This window comes from Rana temporaria, chromosome 1 (assembly GCF_905171775.1).
Source record: "Rana temporaria chromosome 1, aRanTem1.1, whole genome shotgun sequence".
Lineage (NCBI taxonomy): Eukaryota > Metazoa > Chordata > Amphibia > Anura > Ranidae > Rana > Rana temporaria.
In genome coordinates this window covers 466,754,284-466,771,523 of record NC_053489.1, presented here as the reverse complement: position 1 = coordinate 466,771,523, position 17,240 = coordinate 466,754,284, and the positions used below count along the sequence as shown (strand labels likewise).

Genomic DNA, 17,240 nt, shown 5'->3' with positions numbered 1-17,240 from the left:
CGTTTTCCTCGGCAAAAAAGCTCTGCCACCAAGTTTCTTGATGGATTTTGTCGAGGAAAACGGTCGTGTGTACGAGGCCTCACTCTACAGCTACAGCTTTAGAGTGAGGCCTACAGCTTTCTACAGCTAACGTTACTGGCTTTTTTATAACATCCAGTGTACATGAGTCCACCTTTACAGCATATGTCCCCATTATGCTAAAACATTTTGGGGGGGGGCGCAAACAAACTGAAAAATTAAAGCGGTAGTAAACCCGCAGCAGCTTTTTTTTTCTGCATATATGAAAGGCAAAATGCATAATGAGCTAGTATGCACCGCATACTAGCTCATTATGAAATACTTACCTTGGAACGAGGCGTGGGGAACTTACCTGGTCCACGCCATAGGGAGATGTCATCTTGCCTCAGCGTGTCTTCCGGGTATCGGCGCTCCAGCGCTGTGAGTGGCTGGAGCGGCAATGTCGTAACTCCCGTGCATACGCGAGGGAGACTTCTTTCTGGCAAGGTCCGGTGGCTGCCGGGCCTTTAGCCGAGGAACCCCCCTGTGCATGCACCGCTGGAGACAGCGGCTCATTGCGAGGGGAATATCTCCTAAATCGTACAGGTTTAGGAGATATTCTTTTTACCTACAAGTAAGCCTTATTAGTACAGAGTTTACTACCACTTTAAACTGTTAGTAATGCAGGACTGTAAATAGCCATTTATCAGGTGATTATATATCATTACTGCTAGATAAAACTGTGCCCATCAAATGCTGCCTTAAAGTGCCCATCAATGGCAGCCTCTTGTGCCCATCATAAGCAACCTCATTGTGCAAATCATATGCAGCCTCACTGTGCCCATCAATTACAGCCTCACTGTGCCCATCAATTACAGCCTCCCTGTGCCCATCACAGTAGGCCAATCACATTCACATTTCAATAAAATAAAATAAAACCACTTAACATAAGGTGTCCTCATCAGAGACCCCTTTTACATCAGATACCTCCATCAGAGTCCCCCTGTACAGCTGGTGCCCTCCTTTACATCAGGTGTATCAATCAGAGTCCCCCTTTACAACAGGTGTACCCATCAGCATCCCACTATGCGTCAGGTGTCCTCATCAGAGTTCCCCTTTACATCAGTTGTCCCCATCAGAGTCCCCCTTTACAGCAGATGTCCCCATCAGAGTTCCCCTTTACAGCAGGTGTCACCATCAAAGGCCCCCTTTACAGCAGATGCCACCATTAAAGCCCCCCTTTACAGTAGAGGTCACCATCAGAGCCCCCTTTACATCAGATTTCACTATCAGAGTCCCCCTTTACAGCAGATGTCCCCATCAGAATCCTCTTTTACAGCAGATGTCCACATCAGAGTCCCCTTTTACAGCAGATGTCCCCATCAGAGTCCCCTTTACAGCAGATGTCCCCATCAGAGTCCCCCTTTACAGCAGATGTCCCCATCAGAATCCTCTTTTACAGCAGATGTCCACGTCAGAGTACTCCTTTACAGCAGATGTCCACATCAGAGTCCCCTTTTACAGCAGATGTCCCCATCAGAGTCCCCTTTACAGCAGATGTCCCCATCAGAGTCCCCCTTTACAGCAGATGTCCCCATCAGAGTCCCCCTTTACAGCAGATGTCACAATCAGAGCCCCCCTTTGCAGCTGAGGTCACCATCCGAGTCCTCATTTACAGTTGATGCCCCCCCCCCCAATACTCACAGCAAGTCAGCTGTCATCCACATTCGGACAGCTGGGATGAGTCTGAGAAACCAGACGTGAAGGCACAGGACCCGCCAATCAATAACCACTGCAGGGAACAATGCTATAGTAGGAGTGTTCTGGGTGCAGAGCCCAGCGCCCTGAGGACATTCTAAAGGAGGCATCAAGGCATTTTACCTTTGTCTAACTTCATTCCCAACCCAATGCATGCATCTGAGTTGAGGACACTTGAGGGGGATGTATTGAGAACATGGTGCTATGATGTTTTCAGGAAGCTAGGTATAGCACCCTTCCCACTAACCATGATCTGCCTGCATAGCATAGTTGGAGACCAAGTGATCATATCAATGGGTACAAAATAAGGTATGTCATGAAAACAGAAGGGTTTATATGAAAAAAATGTATTGGCAGGAAAGGCTAAATATAAGTAGAAAAAAATAGTTCAGGTTCAAATATAAAATTATCTAATAATTTACAAATTATTGGTACATTTAAATATTGAACTAATAAGCTAATAAAGAGTGTAACTAACTTGGAAACTTTTTTTAGGCATCTATGATTCAGTCCACTCACCATTCTTTTGGATCTGCAAATATCATTGGAGTTCCCAAATCCACAGATAGGCTTGTTATGGATGTCATGTGGGTGCTAACTGGACGTACAATAAATGGAGCCTTCTTGGGAGGTAAAACACTTAACCCTTTACAACATGCTGAATACAGTTCACTGTGTGTTATAATATATATGCACACTGACCACCATGGACTTGAATTCTAGCGTTTATTTTTATTTCTTTCATTTTCAGATTTTAAGGCCTCCTTGGACTTTCCAGGCTTAGTACAAGATGCCATACAGGCCAAGAAATTTGACCTCTCCAAGCTGGTGACAAACAAGTTGCCCTTTGAAAAGATCAATGAGGGGTTTGACCTCATGAGACATGGGAAATGGTAAGCAGTTTCTTAATATGGAACTTTCTCGTAGAAATCATGACAATCATATATACAAATAATATCAGGGATAAGGGTCAGGGATCCCATAATTCAGAAGACACGATAAACATAGCCAGGGTCAGAAGCCAGAGTCAGTCTTGTAGCTGAAACAAAGCACAGAAATACAGGTACACAGGAACTTTTGGCAATGACAGGACAATCACAATGAACTGACAACTCCCTCAGAGTGAGGCAGTGTTTTATACCCTAGTTGATTGGGTAACCTGCCTCAGCTGGACCAGGAGACACAGGTGCAGATTGCAAGGAGATCAGCACATCATTCAGAACTACCTTAGCTGGAAATCAAGCAGAATACCAAACTGAGGAGTGGCTCAGAGAACCGAAGCAGCAACAGAGAGGTCCCAGGTTTAATACCACCCAGAGCCACGACCACGCCTCGCTGTCTGCTTGGCACAGTAATAACTGACAGTTCCCCCCCTTTAAAAACGCCCTCTGGGTGTGGGCAGGAGCTCTCTCATAGGCATTGTCTTTAAAGTCCAAACCACCCTCTTCACTAGAGTAGCCAAGCATGTCGTTAGTAGACAAGAGAAATGTATTGCCATAGGCATCCATGCCATACGTATAGTTCTCATTAAACCCATGGGGAAACAAAGCACCAACAGCAGAGCTTGAAGACTTTTTCTTTTGGTCTTTGTTGTCCTTGGAGTTCTCGAAGGGGGTGCATTCGCTGCTTGCAAAGCTTGTTCAAATATTACCAGATCCTGCTTACGGACCACGGTACCATTCGAGGCATAAGTACAGTCAGGTGGAAGAACTTTACTTGGGGACACAGGAGCTGGAACTTCGACTGGGGACACAGGAACTTCGACTGGGGACACAGGAACTGGAACCGGAGCTGGGGACACTGGAACCGGAACAGGGGACACTGGAGCCGGAACTTCAACTGGGAAGGTAGGTACAGCAAGCTGAAGAACAGGTGCATCGGACTGGACAGTAGTCACAGGAATGTCAGACTGGGGCAAAGGAACTTCAAGCTGCATAGCAGGCAAAGATTCTGGGGTAGCAGAAAGGCTCCCAATAGTACCCACCTGAAGAACCTTTGGCCGAGGTTGGGCGAGTTGGGCAGAGAGATATAAAGTGCCCGCTTACACCACAGTAAAAACAAAGTCCATAGCCTCTCCTCCGCTCTCTTTCTACCTTAGATAGCCTGGACCGGATGGCCCCGATCTGCATGGGTTCCAGGGCTGGGCGTACTGTCCCTTTAAGTATTTGAACTTCTTGCTGTAGTTCCAAAATGGTATGGCCCAGGCTGGAGACTTGCAGAGCCAGGGAGGTGAGCATTTTGTACAACTCTGCGGATTCCATGTTGTTGGTCAGTTACATTATGTAAGGGCTTACCTTGGCCGGAGTCCATATTGCAGAGTTGTATCCTCACCCTTACAAATACACACAGCCCACGGTAACAAAGTAAGAAGCTACCTGGGCTGTGAGTCTGTGCACGGGGGCTTGACAGGGATTTGCCAAAGGATGGTCAAAGTTAAGCCGTGGTCAGGGATCCCATAATTCAGAAGACACGATAAACATAGCCAGGGTGAGAAGCCGGAGTCAGTCTTGTAGCTGAAACAAAGTACAGGAATACAGGTACACAGGAACCTTTGGCAAGGACAGGACAATCACAATGAACTGACAACTCCCTCAGAGTGAGGCAGTGTTTTATATCCTAGTTGATTGGTTAACCTGCCTCAGCTGGACCAGGAGAGACAGGTGCAGATTGCAAGGAGATCAGCACATCATTCAGAACCACCTTAGCTGGAAAGCAAGCAGAAGACCAAACTGAGGAGTGGCTCAGAGGTAAAGAACCGAAGCAGCAACAGAGAGGTCTCAGGTTCAATACCACCCAGAGCCACTTGGGGCACGATCACGCCTCGCTGTCTGCTTGGCACGGTAATAACCGTAACAGTTCTTCTCTGTGGCTTGTCACTGATCGTCTGTTCCCCGTTATAGGGAATGATGATCACTGACGTCACATGTCCAGAATGGGAAATGCTGACGTAAACAAGCATTTCCACAGTCTTCCTAGTGACAAGAACACTGATCACAGCTTCCTATAATCGGAAGCGGTGATCAGTGTCGTGTCACACACAGACCATCCCCCCGACAGTTAGAAGCACTCCCTAGGATACACTTAACCCCTTCAGCGCCACCTAGTGGTTAACCCCTTCACTACCAGTGTAATTTTCACAGAATCAGTACATTTTTATAGCACTGATCGCTGTAAAAATGACAATGGTCCCAAAAAATGTGTCAAAAGTGTCCCATGTGTCCGCCATAAAGTCTCAAGTCATGATAAAAATCGCAGATCGCCGCTATTACTAGTAAAAAAAATATATATAATAAAAATACCATAAAACTATCCCCTATTTTGTAGACGCTATAAATTTTGTGCAAACCAATCAATATACGCTTATTGCGATTTTTTTTTTTACCAAAAATATGTAGAAGAATACATATCGGCCTAAACTGTGAAAAAAATTGTTTTTTTATAGATTTTTTGGGGGGTATTATAGCAAAAAGTAAAAAATATTGTTTTTTTTTTCAAAATTGTCGTCTATTTTTGTTTATAGCGCAAAAAATAAAAACCGCAGAGGTTATCAAATACCACCAAAAGAAAGCTCTATTTGTGGGGAAAAAATTGTCAGTTAAAACGATGCAGTGCCGAATCGCAAAAAGAGGCAAGGTCCTTAACCTGCATATTGGTCCGGGTCTTAACCGGTTAAGGTGAAAAAACACCTTGCAGTCAGTGCCGCCCCTGAGCCCCCGTTTTACTTACCTGAGTCCCGAATCTCAGAGGGCGCAATCCCGCGCTGTTCTCCCCATTGGATAGATTGATAGCGGCGCAGTCATTGGATCCCTCTGCTGTCAATCAAATCTAATGACGCAGCCGCCAGGGGGCGGGGCCGAGTCATACAATCGGCGGCTATGGACGCTGATTGTATGGTACGGGAGCGCGCCCGCAAGCTAACCCCCTCGGGATAGAGCTTACCAGAGGGAGTTAGCTCTTGCGGGGAGCAGCCGCTAGAGCTGCCGTGGGAGCCCAGAAGAGCACGATCGGGGCCACTCTGTGAAAAACCAACTGCACAGTGGAGGTAAGTATGAAATGTTTGGTATTTAAAAAAAAAAAGCGAACCTTTAGTCTCACTTTAATGCCACTTTAATGTAAAAATCTGAAAAGTTAACTTACATAGTTACATAGTTAGTCAGGTTGAAAAAAAGACACAAGTCCATCCAGTTCAAACTAACTTGTGTAGAAATCATTTGGATTTTACTTTTGCATTGATTTTATCTTAAAATGACAATAGACTCAGGTTTATATGCATATACATATATATATATATATATATATATATATATATATATATATATATATATATATATATATATATATATACATATATATATACATATATATATACATATATATACATATATATATATATATATACATATATATATACATATATATATATATACATATATATATACATATATACATATATATATACATATATATATATATATACATATATATATACATATATACATATATATATATACATATATATATACATATATACATATATATATACATATATACATATATATATACATATATATATATATATATATATATATATATATATATATATATATATATATATACAGGGCTTTTTTTCAGGGGGAACTTGGGGGAACTCAGTTCCACCACCTCTGGCTCAGACCCTTTGGTGCCTGCTCACCACAATCACTTGTAAAAACAGAAATCTGGTTTCTGTGTTTACAAGTGACAGCTCTGCACTCTGTATGTAACCCCCTGAATTCTGCACTGTATGGAATGCAATCCTGGTATTTAATGCCCCTTTAAGACCCTTCTACTGTTTGTGAAATATGAACGGGGTCGTGGTTGAGTTCCTGCACCTATTTTCTGAGAAAAAAAGCTCTGTATATATATATATATATACACACATACATACATACATACATACATACACACACACACACACACATTATATATATATATATATATATATAAAAGTGTTAAAAACTTAATTTCAATGACTATCAATTATATATTTGTCAAACCAAAAGGAAGCAAATACGAGAAGTTACATGTTTGAGTTTACATTCACAATAATCATCTCTCTTTCACCTAAATGGCTTAATCAATGGACAGCTTCACCAGCAAATTGAAAATGTGAGATATTGGAATATATTAGGTTTATTTTTCAGGTGGAATACAATACTGGAGAATCACATTTTATATAAAAAAAAAACTGCACCACTGATTTATTTATTTTTAAATAGAAAGATACAATTAGCATCTGTGAAGTTTTGGGTATAAATAGTGACTAGAGGTATATTATGCCTAACAAATAAACCCAGCATGTTTTTATTTTATTTTATCGTTTAATACATTTTTATTGCAAAACACAGAAAAAGTACATAATGTCACACAACATGGCTATCTCTGAGAGGGGTCAAGGTACAGGGTAAACAGGGAATATATAGTGAAAGAAAATGTGTTGTACAATCACCAATAAATAGGTATATATCGCAGATTAGACAATAAACCACTGTGACCAAATATGTGTGGGTAGTAAACAATCAAGAGCAGGGGGTTTGTTTTATAAAAAGAAAAGGAGAACACCAGGGTGGAAAAGCAACAGAAAAGGAGGAAGAGAGAGATATAGAGAAAAGAGAGCTATAGTAAGTATGAGATTTTAGCTGTCCCACCTCTGTAATGCCTCCGGGCTTGGTGGCCATCTGTTAACCCGGGGGCCCCATAATCTTCTATTGCCGGGGGGCCCCATGAGTTGTCAGTCCGCCCCTGACTGTGGTTATAACCAAGCATGTTTTAAACAATTATTCTTTCAGTCTATTGAGTTATTCAATAAATAATATCAATTCAAATTCATTTATTTTAATAAACCTTGAGTTAAAATGGGCCTACCTGTAACAAAGGTAAATTTTTGGGTTGATTGAAGAAATGCAACATTTACTAAATGTTTAAAGGCAAAATGAAGTATGCTAATGCAATAATAAAATACTATCTTACAGCGTCCGTACAGTGCTTATAATGGATAAGTGTGGGAAGAAATAGAACGCCTGCTGTCCTGTGGATATTCTTCACAACTACAATGTCATCTCTTCATCATTTCAATTTCATTGAAGGAATAAAATTGTATTTTTATCTTTGGGTTCATACTGCTTTTCTAGGGTCTTTGGTGATCATTCTGTACTAAACAAGATGAAATCATTTTATTTTACGATATAAAGCTAGCTTTTGACAATAAATAAAGCTTATGAGTTTGAACTGAACTTAATTGTGTCTGTTTTTATACTACCAAGTATGCCACTTAGAACAATTAATTATAAATAAGCAAATTATAAAATAAAATGAAAGACAAATTCCACACACACTCATTAAATGTATAAAAGTTCATTTATTTGCCACCCTGCATGTGGCTTATACTTACTTTGCTTCCACTGCTACATTCAGCTGCTGATTCCATCACTCCCATTGAAGAATTTTAGGGAAATATGCATATATTCACCTCAAGAAGTCGAATTCGACTTGATATCAGCCATGATAATCCCTCACATCAGTACCTAGACTGGAAAGGTGGAGGGGGGGGGGGAGGTACTCTGAGCCCTTGCTTGCAAGGAACACACTATCTCACACAACAAAAGGATTTACCTCCAAAAAAATTGGGATTTTATGGGCAATGAAATGAATGAAATATATAAAAAAATATGCATATTTTATGAAACCTTGTCTTTGGGTTCATATGCAGATATTTGTCACAATTCATATATGTCCATGCTATTCTACGTACAATTGTTTTTAATTGTTTACCACCTGTGTGGTTTTTTTTTGTGACTTGTTTCTAATGGGGTAGATTCAGAGAACAATTATGTATCCATAGATACGCCGCGTAATTGCTAAGCTGCGCCGGCATATCTACTTTCTGTATTCAGAAAGCTAGATACGCCGACTTTAGCCTAAGATACGACTGGCATAAGTCTCTTACACCGTCGTATCTTAGGGTGCATTCTGACGCTGGCCGCTAGGGGCGCTTCCGTTGCTGTCGGCGTAGAATATGTTAATTTTCTAGATACGCTGATTCACAAACGTACGTGCGCCCGGCGTTCGTTTTTTACGTCGTTTGCGTAAAGGCTTTTTCTGCGTAAGGTTGCTCCTGCTATTAGGAGGCGCAGCCAATGTTAAGTATGGTGTGGTGTGAATTACTGTGCTGCTGGAAATAAATGTGTATCAAGCTGCTGAACACGGCAACCGAAAAGTGAGAAGCAAACAAACAAAATATGGACAAAAAAGTGCAGCGCTCTGATACAACTAATTATAACACTAAAGTCCTAATGTACATAATCGCTGTATAAATATAATTGTACATGGAAGGGGAAACCACCACATAAATGAATGAAAAATAAATAAATGAATACATAAAACCTATAAAAAGTACAAAAAGAGTCCAAATGGGTGCTGAGTGATAGGAGAATATCCCAAAGTCCGAAAAAACTCAAACTCAATAAATATGAATACAACGGTGACTCCAAATGGTGAATAGGTGTAAGTGGAATTGAAGTTCCAAGTGTGAAGAAAGATCCCACCACCGATAAAAATGCAGGCTTACCAGAATAAGTGGACTCTGTGAAAAGTATATTTCCAGAGTCAAACAGACTTGATAAAAAACCTTGGTGTAGAATTGGGATTGGTTATGGCAGATGGCGGTGAAGCTGGATTTCTGTAACCTAGAACAGGCTAAAGGCTCGCTCACTCAGGTGATACAGGCAATGGACATCCGTATTTAGAAATCCCACATAGATGTAAAGAAGAGAAGAGGGGACGCCATAGTGTAACACCGTAAAAATCTATTAAAATGTAATAGAAAACCGGAGTTAGGCTTACCGGTAACTCTATTTCTAGGAGTCTTCCAGGACAGCCTCTGAGACCTTGGGCTCCTCCCTCCGGGACAGGAAACACACACACCCCCATATCTTTAAAGGCGGTCCTCCAGGCCTCCATCTTCAGTTCATACAAGAAAACCACCGGAAGGCTCTGAAAGACATAATACACTAACACAACGTTAGTTCATACCTCAGATACCTAGGTAAAGACCCCGGGTGGGAAAACCCCGGCTGTCCTGGAAGACTCCTAGAAATAGAGTTACCGGTAAGCCTAACTCCGGTTTTCTCAAGTCGTCTTCCAGGACAGCCTCTGAGATGATAAGCAAGAAAACACTTACTTGTTAGGGGGGCAACTTCCTGGAGGACCTTGCGTCCAAACGCTTGATCCCTGTCCGATAACAGGTCTAGCCTGTAGTGTCTGGCGAACGTGGAGGAAGATGACCATGCCGCTGCCTTGCAAATGTCCTCCATTGATGCTCCGGCTCTCTCCGCCCATGATGCCGAGACTGCCCGGGTTCGAGTGTGCTTTAACCAAAGGTGGGAGCCTGCCCTCTGACTGGTAAGCTTCTGTGATCGTTAACTTGAGCCACCTTGCCATGGACGATTTAGAAGCCTTATATCCTTTGCGGACTCCCGCAAAATTAATGAAAAGGGATTCAGAGTGCCTAAAATTCTTAGTGGCCTCTAAATAAACTAGAAGACATCTTTTGACGTATAGTAAACTTATGGACTCCTCTTCATTAGCTTCTGAAGTGGAGCGAAAAGTGGGTAAGATAATGTCCTGTGTCCTATGAAAGGTGGACGACACCTTGGGCAAAAAAGAAGGGTCTGTTTTAAGAACTATCTTATCCTCTAGAACTGACAGAAAAGGCTCCTGGATTGACAGAGCCTGCAGATCACTGACCCTCCTGGCCGACGTGATCGCTATCAAGAAAATAGTTTTTAAACTTAAATTCTTTAGAGAAGCTTTCTCCAAAGGTTCAAAGGGGGGCCTGGTAAGAGCCCTAAGGACTAGAGATAGATCCCAAGAAGGACAAGCTCTTACTCTAACTGGCTTGGACCTTACTAAAGCTTTGAAAAAATTCTTTATGAATTGATTTTTCTGGAGGGGAAATTCAAGGAACACACTCAGGGCCGCTGTCTGAACCTTTAAAGTACTGGTAGATAGGCCTAAATCGACCCCTGCCTGCAGAAAGTCCAATATTACCGAAACACTAGGCTGGACAACCCCTCGTTCTGCCTGCCAAGAACAGAACTTTTTCCAGACCTTGCCATAAATGGCCCGGGTAACCGGTTTGCGGCATTCTAAGAGTGTTTTAACCACCTTCTCTGAGAACCCATGAGATCTCAACAGCTGTTCTTCAGATACAGTAGGTGTTTGTGATATTGTGCTTTTAGCACGACAGCGTCGCGCTGATACTCGGCGACAGGGTGCCGAGATCTCGCCGACATCTCACACTCACTGGAATAGTGACAGCACATCCCAGCAAGCGCGTCATAGAAGCGACGGGAGATCCGACTTGGATTCCCGCCAATTCTACACGTGTGCGGCGTTTGTTATGAATCCTGAGGGGGAAGTCCCCGCCGGATTTTAAATAAAAATCCGGCATGGGTCCCCCCCTCAGGAGCATACCGGGCCCTTAGGTCTGTTATGGGTTGTAAGGAGAGCCCCCCCTACGCCGAAAAAAACGGCGTAGGGGGTCCCCCTACAATCCATACCAGACCCGTATCCAAAGCACGCTACCCGGCCAGCCAGGAAGGGAGTGGGGACGAGCGAGCGCCCCCCCCCTCCTGAGCCGTACCAGGCTGCATGCCCTCAACATGGGGGGGGTGGGTGCTCTGGGGCAGGGGGGGCGCACTGCGGCCCCCCCCACCTCAGAGCACCCTGTCCCCATGTTGATGAGGACAGGGCCCCTTCCCGACAACCCTGGCCGTTGGTTGTCGGGGTATGCGGGCGGGAGGCTTATCGGAATCTGGGAGCCCCCTTTAATAAGGGGGCCCCCAGATACCGGCCCCCCACCCTAAGTGAATGAGTATGGGGTACATCGTACCCCTACCCATTCACCTGCAAGAAAAGTGGTAAAAACACAAATAAACCACACAGTGTATTAAAATATTTTATTTTTCTGCTCCGGAGGCCGCCCCCTGTCTTCTTTATTAGCTCTTTTACCAGGGGGGGCTTCTTCTTTGACGTCTTCGGGTGGGTGGGGGCCGCCGTCTGGTTCTCTTCCACCGCCGGGGGGGTGGCTTTTAAAAAAGCCCCCACCCCCCCGGCGGGTTTCCTCCGGCGTCTTCGGCGGGGCTCTTCTTCTTCCGCTATCCCGACGGGTCTTCTCAACTCTCCGTGGTTCTCCTTCTGTCTTCGCCACTCTCCGTTGTTGACTCGGCGCACCCCGGTTCTTCGTCTCGCTGTCCGGTGTCTTCTTCCGTGCTGTACGTCTTCTCCTTCCGTGCTGTGATGAGTTCTTCTTCCGTGCTGTGACGTCATGTTCTTCACTTCTCTCCTTCTCCCGATGTTGACACGCCGGTCCTCCTCGCTGAAATGACGGATGCGCGCCTTGCATCGGACCTATATAGGCCTCACAGTCCCATCATGCTCTGTACCTACCCATGTGATACCTACCACGTGGTAGGTATCACATGGGTAGGTACAGAGCATGATGGGACTGTGAGGCCTATATAGGTCCGATGCAAGGCGCGCATCCGTCATTTCAGCGAGGAGGACCGGCGTGTCAACATCGGGAGAAGGAGAGAAGTGAAGAACATGACGTCACAGCACGGAAGAAGAACTCATCACAGCACGGAAGGAGAAGACGTACAGCACGGAAGAAGACACCGGACAGCGAGACGAAGAACCGGGGTGCGCCGAGTCAACAACGGAGAGCGGCGAAGACAGAAGGAGAACCCCGGAGAGTTGAGAAGACCCGTCGGGATAGCGGAAGAAGAAGAGCCCCGCCGAAGACGCCGGAGGAAACCCGCCGGGGGGGTGGGGGCTTTTTTAAAAGCCACCCCCCCCCCGGCGGTGGAAGAGAACCAGACGGCGGCCCCCACCCACCCGAAGACGTCAAAGAAGAAGCCCCCCTGGTAAAAGAGCTAATAAAGAAGACAGGGGGCGGCCTCCGGAGCAGAAAAATAAAATATTTTAATACACTGTGTGGTTTATTTGTGTTTTTACCACTTTTCTTGCAGGTGAATGGGTAGGGGTACGATGTACCCCATACTCATTCACTTAGGGTGGGGGGCCGGTATCTGGGGGCCCCCTTATTAAAGGGGGCTCCCAGATTCCGATAAGCCTCCCGCCCGCATACCCCGACAACCAACGGCCAGGGTTGTCGGGAAGGGGCCCTGTCCTCATCAACATGGGGACAGGGTGCTCTGAGGTGGAGGGGGCCGCAGTGCGCCCCCCCTGCCCCAGAGCACCCACCCCCCCCATGTTGAGGGCATGCAGCCTGGTACGGCTCAGGAGGGGGGGGGCGCTCGCTCGTCCCCACTCCCTTCCTGGCTGGCCGGGTAGCGTGCTTTGGATACGGGTCTGGTATGGATTGTAGGGGGACCCCCTACGCCGTTTTTTTCGGCGTAGGGGGGGCTCTCCTTACAACCCATAACAGACCTAAGGGCCCGGTATGCTCCTGAGGGGGGGACCCATGCCGGATTTTTATTTAAAATCCGGCGGGGACTTCCCCCTCAGGATTCATAACAAACGCCGCACACGTGTAGAATTGGCGGGAATCCAAGTCGGATCTCCCGTCGCTTCTATGACGGCTCTGTCTCCATCGCGGCAAGCCAGCTCGGCGCTGGCTCCCGCGATGGGGCTCGTAGGTGCTCAATCTCGCCGAGAAAGAGAGCGAGATTGACACAAAATCGGGTTCACCTACTGTACCAAGCTGTGAGATTCAAGTTTTCTATTTCTGGGTTGAGAACTGGACCCAGGGAAATTAGGTCTTCCTTCCATGGAAGATTCCAAGGAGGATCCACAGCTAGCCTCCTCAGGTTGGCAAACCATGGTCGCTTGGGCCAGAATGGCGTTATTATGATCAGGTCCGTGGGTTCTGTCAGAAACTTCTGGAGGACTCTGGCTATCAGCCTTATTGGTGGAAAGGCATACGCTAGTCTGAAGTTCCAAGGATTGGCAAAGGCGTCTACCCCTATGGCTAGATCCTGAGGATGAATGGAAAAGAATCTCATTACTTTCCTGTTTTTCTGAGATGCAAAAAGGTCCACCTCTGGTTCCCCCCAGTGGGACACTATCTGACTGAATACCTCCGTATTTAAGGACCACTCGTCCTGGCTGACTGGCTGGCGGCTCAGAAAATCCGCCAGAGTGTTGTGAGAGCCTTTTAGGTGAACTGCCGAAAGGAAAGACAAGTTCACTTCTGCCCAGTTCATAATCTTGTCTGCGATAGCCTGCAGGGGAGGACTCCTCGTACCTCCCTGCTTGTTTAAATAAGCGACGGTCGCCGCGTTGTCCGTCCTGACCTGCAGATGCCTCCCTGATATCAAGGGCTGGAAGGACTCTATTGCCCTTAGGACTGCGAGAAGTTCTTTCTGGTTTGAAGACCGTTGAGCCTCTCTTGGAGACCAGGAGCCTTGAGCCAAGCTGCTCCCTAGGTGGGCTCCCCACCCCAGCGCGCTGGCATCCGTAGTCATCACTATGGCCGTGGGCGGATTCCAAGACAATCCTATCTCCAAATTGTGGTGGTTCCGCCACCACCACAGGGTTCTTTTTAATTTGGTCGGAATGTGCATAGGGAGGTCTAGGCCTTCTCTTCTTCCATCCCACTGTCCTAGCATCGCATTCTGCAATAGGCGCTGGTGATGCCTGGCCCACGGCACTGCTGGAAAGCAGGCCGACATCAGTCCCAACACTCTCATAACTTCCCTGATTGGGGTGATCTGATTGGTTTGTATCTGAGCCACTGCCTGCCCCACTTTCTGAATCTTCTCTACCAGAAGAAATACTTTCCTTTCCACCGAGGAAATCCTGTACCCTAAGTACAGGACTTCCTGGGACGGAATAAGCTGGGACTTCTCTCTGTTCACCAGCCAACCCAGGGAGCGGAGTAACCTCTGGGATTCCTCTAGGTCCTTTTCCAACTGGGGACCGGAGGAGGAAACGAAAAGCAGATCGTCCAGGTACGGTATTACAGTGATTGCCTTGTTCCTTAAGGGTGCTAGGGCTTCTGCTAGTACTTTTGTGAAGATCCTCGGAGAGGAGGCTAGGCCGAAGGGAAGTGCCCTGAATTGGTAATGGACCACTTCTGAGCCTCTCTGTACTGCCAACCTCAAAAATCTTTGGTATTCCCGATGTATGGGGATATGGAGATACGCATCTCTAAGGTCTATTGTTGCTAGGAAGCAACCTGGGAACAAAAAATTTGTTACTGAAAATATCGATTCCATCCGGAATCTTTTGTATCTCAGGAATCTGTTCAGGGGACGGAGATTCAGGATCAACCTGAACTTCCCAGAGGGTTTTTTTACTACAAACACGTGTGAGTAATTCCCCTGCCCTTCCTCCTCTCGAGGAACTCTCACCAAAACCTTCTGGTCTAGAAGATCTCCCAACAACAGGCTTAGAGCTTCCGCCTTCTCTCGGTCTCTTGATAACCTGGTTAGCAAAAACATAGGAGGAGGAATTGCATCGAATTCCAGCCTGTACCCGTTCCTGATGATATCTAGAACGAACGGGCTTGGCGTACACTGAATCCACTGTGGGAGGAACTCCCCCAATCTTCCTCCCACAGGGACTAAGGCGTCACTGGGGTTTTGGGGTGGCTTGAGGAGGATTGAATAAGATGTTTCCTCTACCACGCCCTTTATTCCCTGTCCAGTGCTTCTTGGGGTGACCACGCTCTGGCCCTGACCTCTGTTGCCTGAAGCCACGAAAAAACTGTTTATTGTCGCCTTTTTTCTTTTTCTCAGGAAAAGATTTCTTTTTATCCTGGGTTCTTTCTAGGGCTTCCTGCAGACCAGGCCCAAACAAATGATCGCCTGAAAAAGGCAGCCCACAAAGTTTTAATTTGGAACCAGAGTCCCCCGGCCAAGTTTTAAGCCATACAGCCCGCCTGGCGGCGTTGACTAAGGCCGCTGATCTGGCTGCCAGTCTGACAGACTCAGCCGAGGCATCTGCTAAAAATCCCACAGCTTTAAACAATAAGGGAAATGAGCCTAGCAGTTGTTGTCTAGAGGTACCTGCTGATATATGTGACTGTAACTGTGTAAGCCAGCATTCAAGATTCCTGGCTACACAGGTAGCCGCTAGGGCTGGTTTTAAACCAATGGACGAAGCATCCCATGCCCTCTTGAGCAGCACATCTCCCCTCTTATCCATGGGATCCTTCAGTGCGCCTAGATCATCAAAGGCCAAATCTGTATTTTTTGATACCTTGGCCAATGGTGCATCCAATTTTGGAATTTTATTCCATGGTTGAGAGACATCAGATTCAAACGGGAATCTCCTTTTAAGACTTCCCGAAAAAAATGGTCTCCTTTCTGGATGTTCCCATTCCAGCAAAATCAATTCAACAAGAGATTTATGTACTGGGAAAACCCTGGCTTTCTGTGCATTAGACCCTAGATACATCTGGTCATGCTTAGAAAGAATGACTTGCTCCTCCTGAATTTCTAACGTGTCGTAGACCGCTTTTAGCAGATCTCCCACGTCTTCTAGTGTCAGTTTATACCTAGATCCCGTGGGGACATCTTCCCCGTCCTCGGACCCCGAAGCGGAATCTGCTTGGGAAGAGGTCGGACCTGAAAGAGACCACCCACTTGATCTGCCTTCTCTCTCTAGTTCCTCTTCTTGTACTGGAACCGATAAAGAAGGGGTACTGGCTGCCCTGGGTAGAGGGGCTGGTACTTGTACTCTATCCATCATTTCTCTAAATGATGAAAAGGTGGACGCTAATTCATCCTTAACGGAAGACAGGATCTTTCTGCACTCTGCTGCTGAATCGTCCTTAACTAGGTCACTGACACATTCTGGGCATACTGGCTTCTTCCAATTAATGCTCATTTTAGCCCCACAAACGGCACACTTCTTCCTGGGAGTCTGAACAGGAGGCACCTTAACCTGAGAAAGACAGACAGGAAGCTATTAGAACATCCCCTAACTAACACCTCTGTGCAGTAAGGAATGAGTGTGCGCTAAAAAACCCTCCACCATAGGTTCCCCACCTTAGGAGAGTGAATAATAACAGAGTGCCACCCTCCCAGTGTAAGAGTAGTCTACCCTCACCACCTTACCTGGGAGGTACCGGAGCTTGCTGCGCATGGCTCTGTAGCCTGAATCGCCTCTTCCATGTCGCTGGGTATTTTTTCACGGCCTGGCCGAGGATCACCCTGCTCCGGGCCTGTCTCTTCTGCCGCGCCGTTTTTTTAAAACCAGGAGATCGGAACGCATCTCCGCGGCGCCCTCCGATGACGTCGTTCCGGCGGAGGTGAGTCACTTCCGCCCTTTGGAACGCAAACCCGCCCCTCGGCTTCCGGAAGCACGGAGCTTCCGCCCTCTCTCGCCTCGCAGCACGGAGGAATGATCCCGGCCGGTCAGCGTCTCCCGCCTCCGCCAGTCCGCCGAACCTTCCAAGGTAAACAGGGGTTTTTAGG

The 17,240-nt window shown here is 46.2% G+C and overlaps 1 protein-coding gene across 1 annotated transcript in view; it reads left to right on the top strand.

The window, feature by feature from the left end:
• LOC120917164 (alcohol dehydrogenase 1-like) overlaps window positions 1-8,027 on the top strand; it is a 33,471-nt gene extending 25,444 nt beyond the window's left edge. The window contains exons 7-9 of the mRNA XM_040328259.1: window positions 2,251-2,386; window positions 2,507-2,648; window positions 7,767-8,027. Coding sequence (XP_040184193.1) covers window positions 2,251-2,386; window positions 2,507-2,648; window positions 7,767-7,809 — 321 coding nt within the window. The 3' untranslated portion in view covers window positions 7,810-8,027. The remainder of the gene's footprint in view (window positions 1-2,250; window positions 2,387-2,506; window positions 2,649-7,766) is intronic.
• The last annotated feature ends 9,213 nt before the right edge of the window (window positions 8,028-17,240 follow it).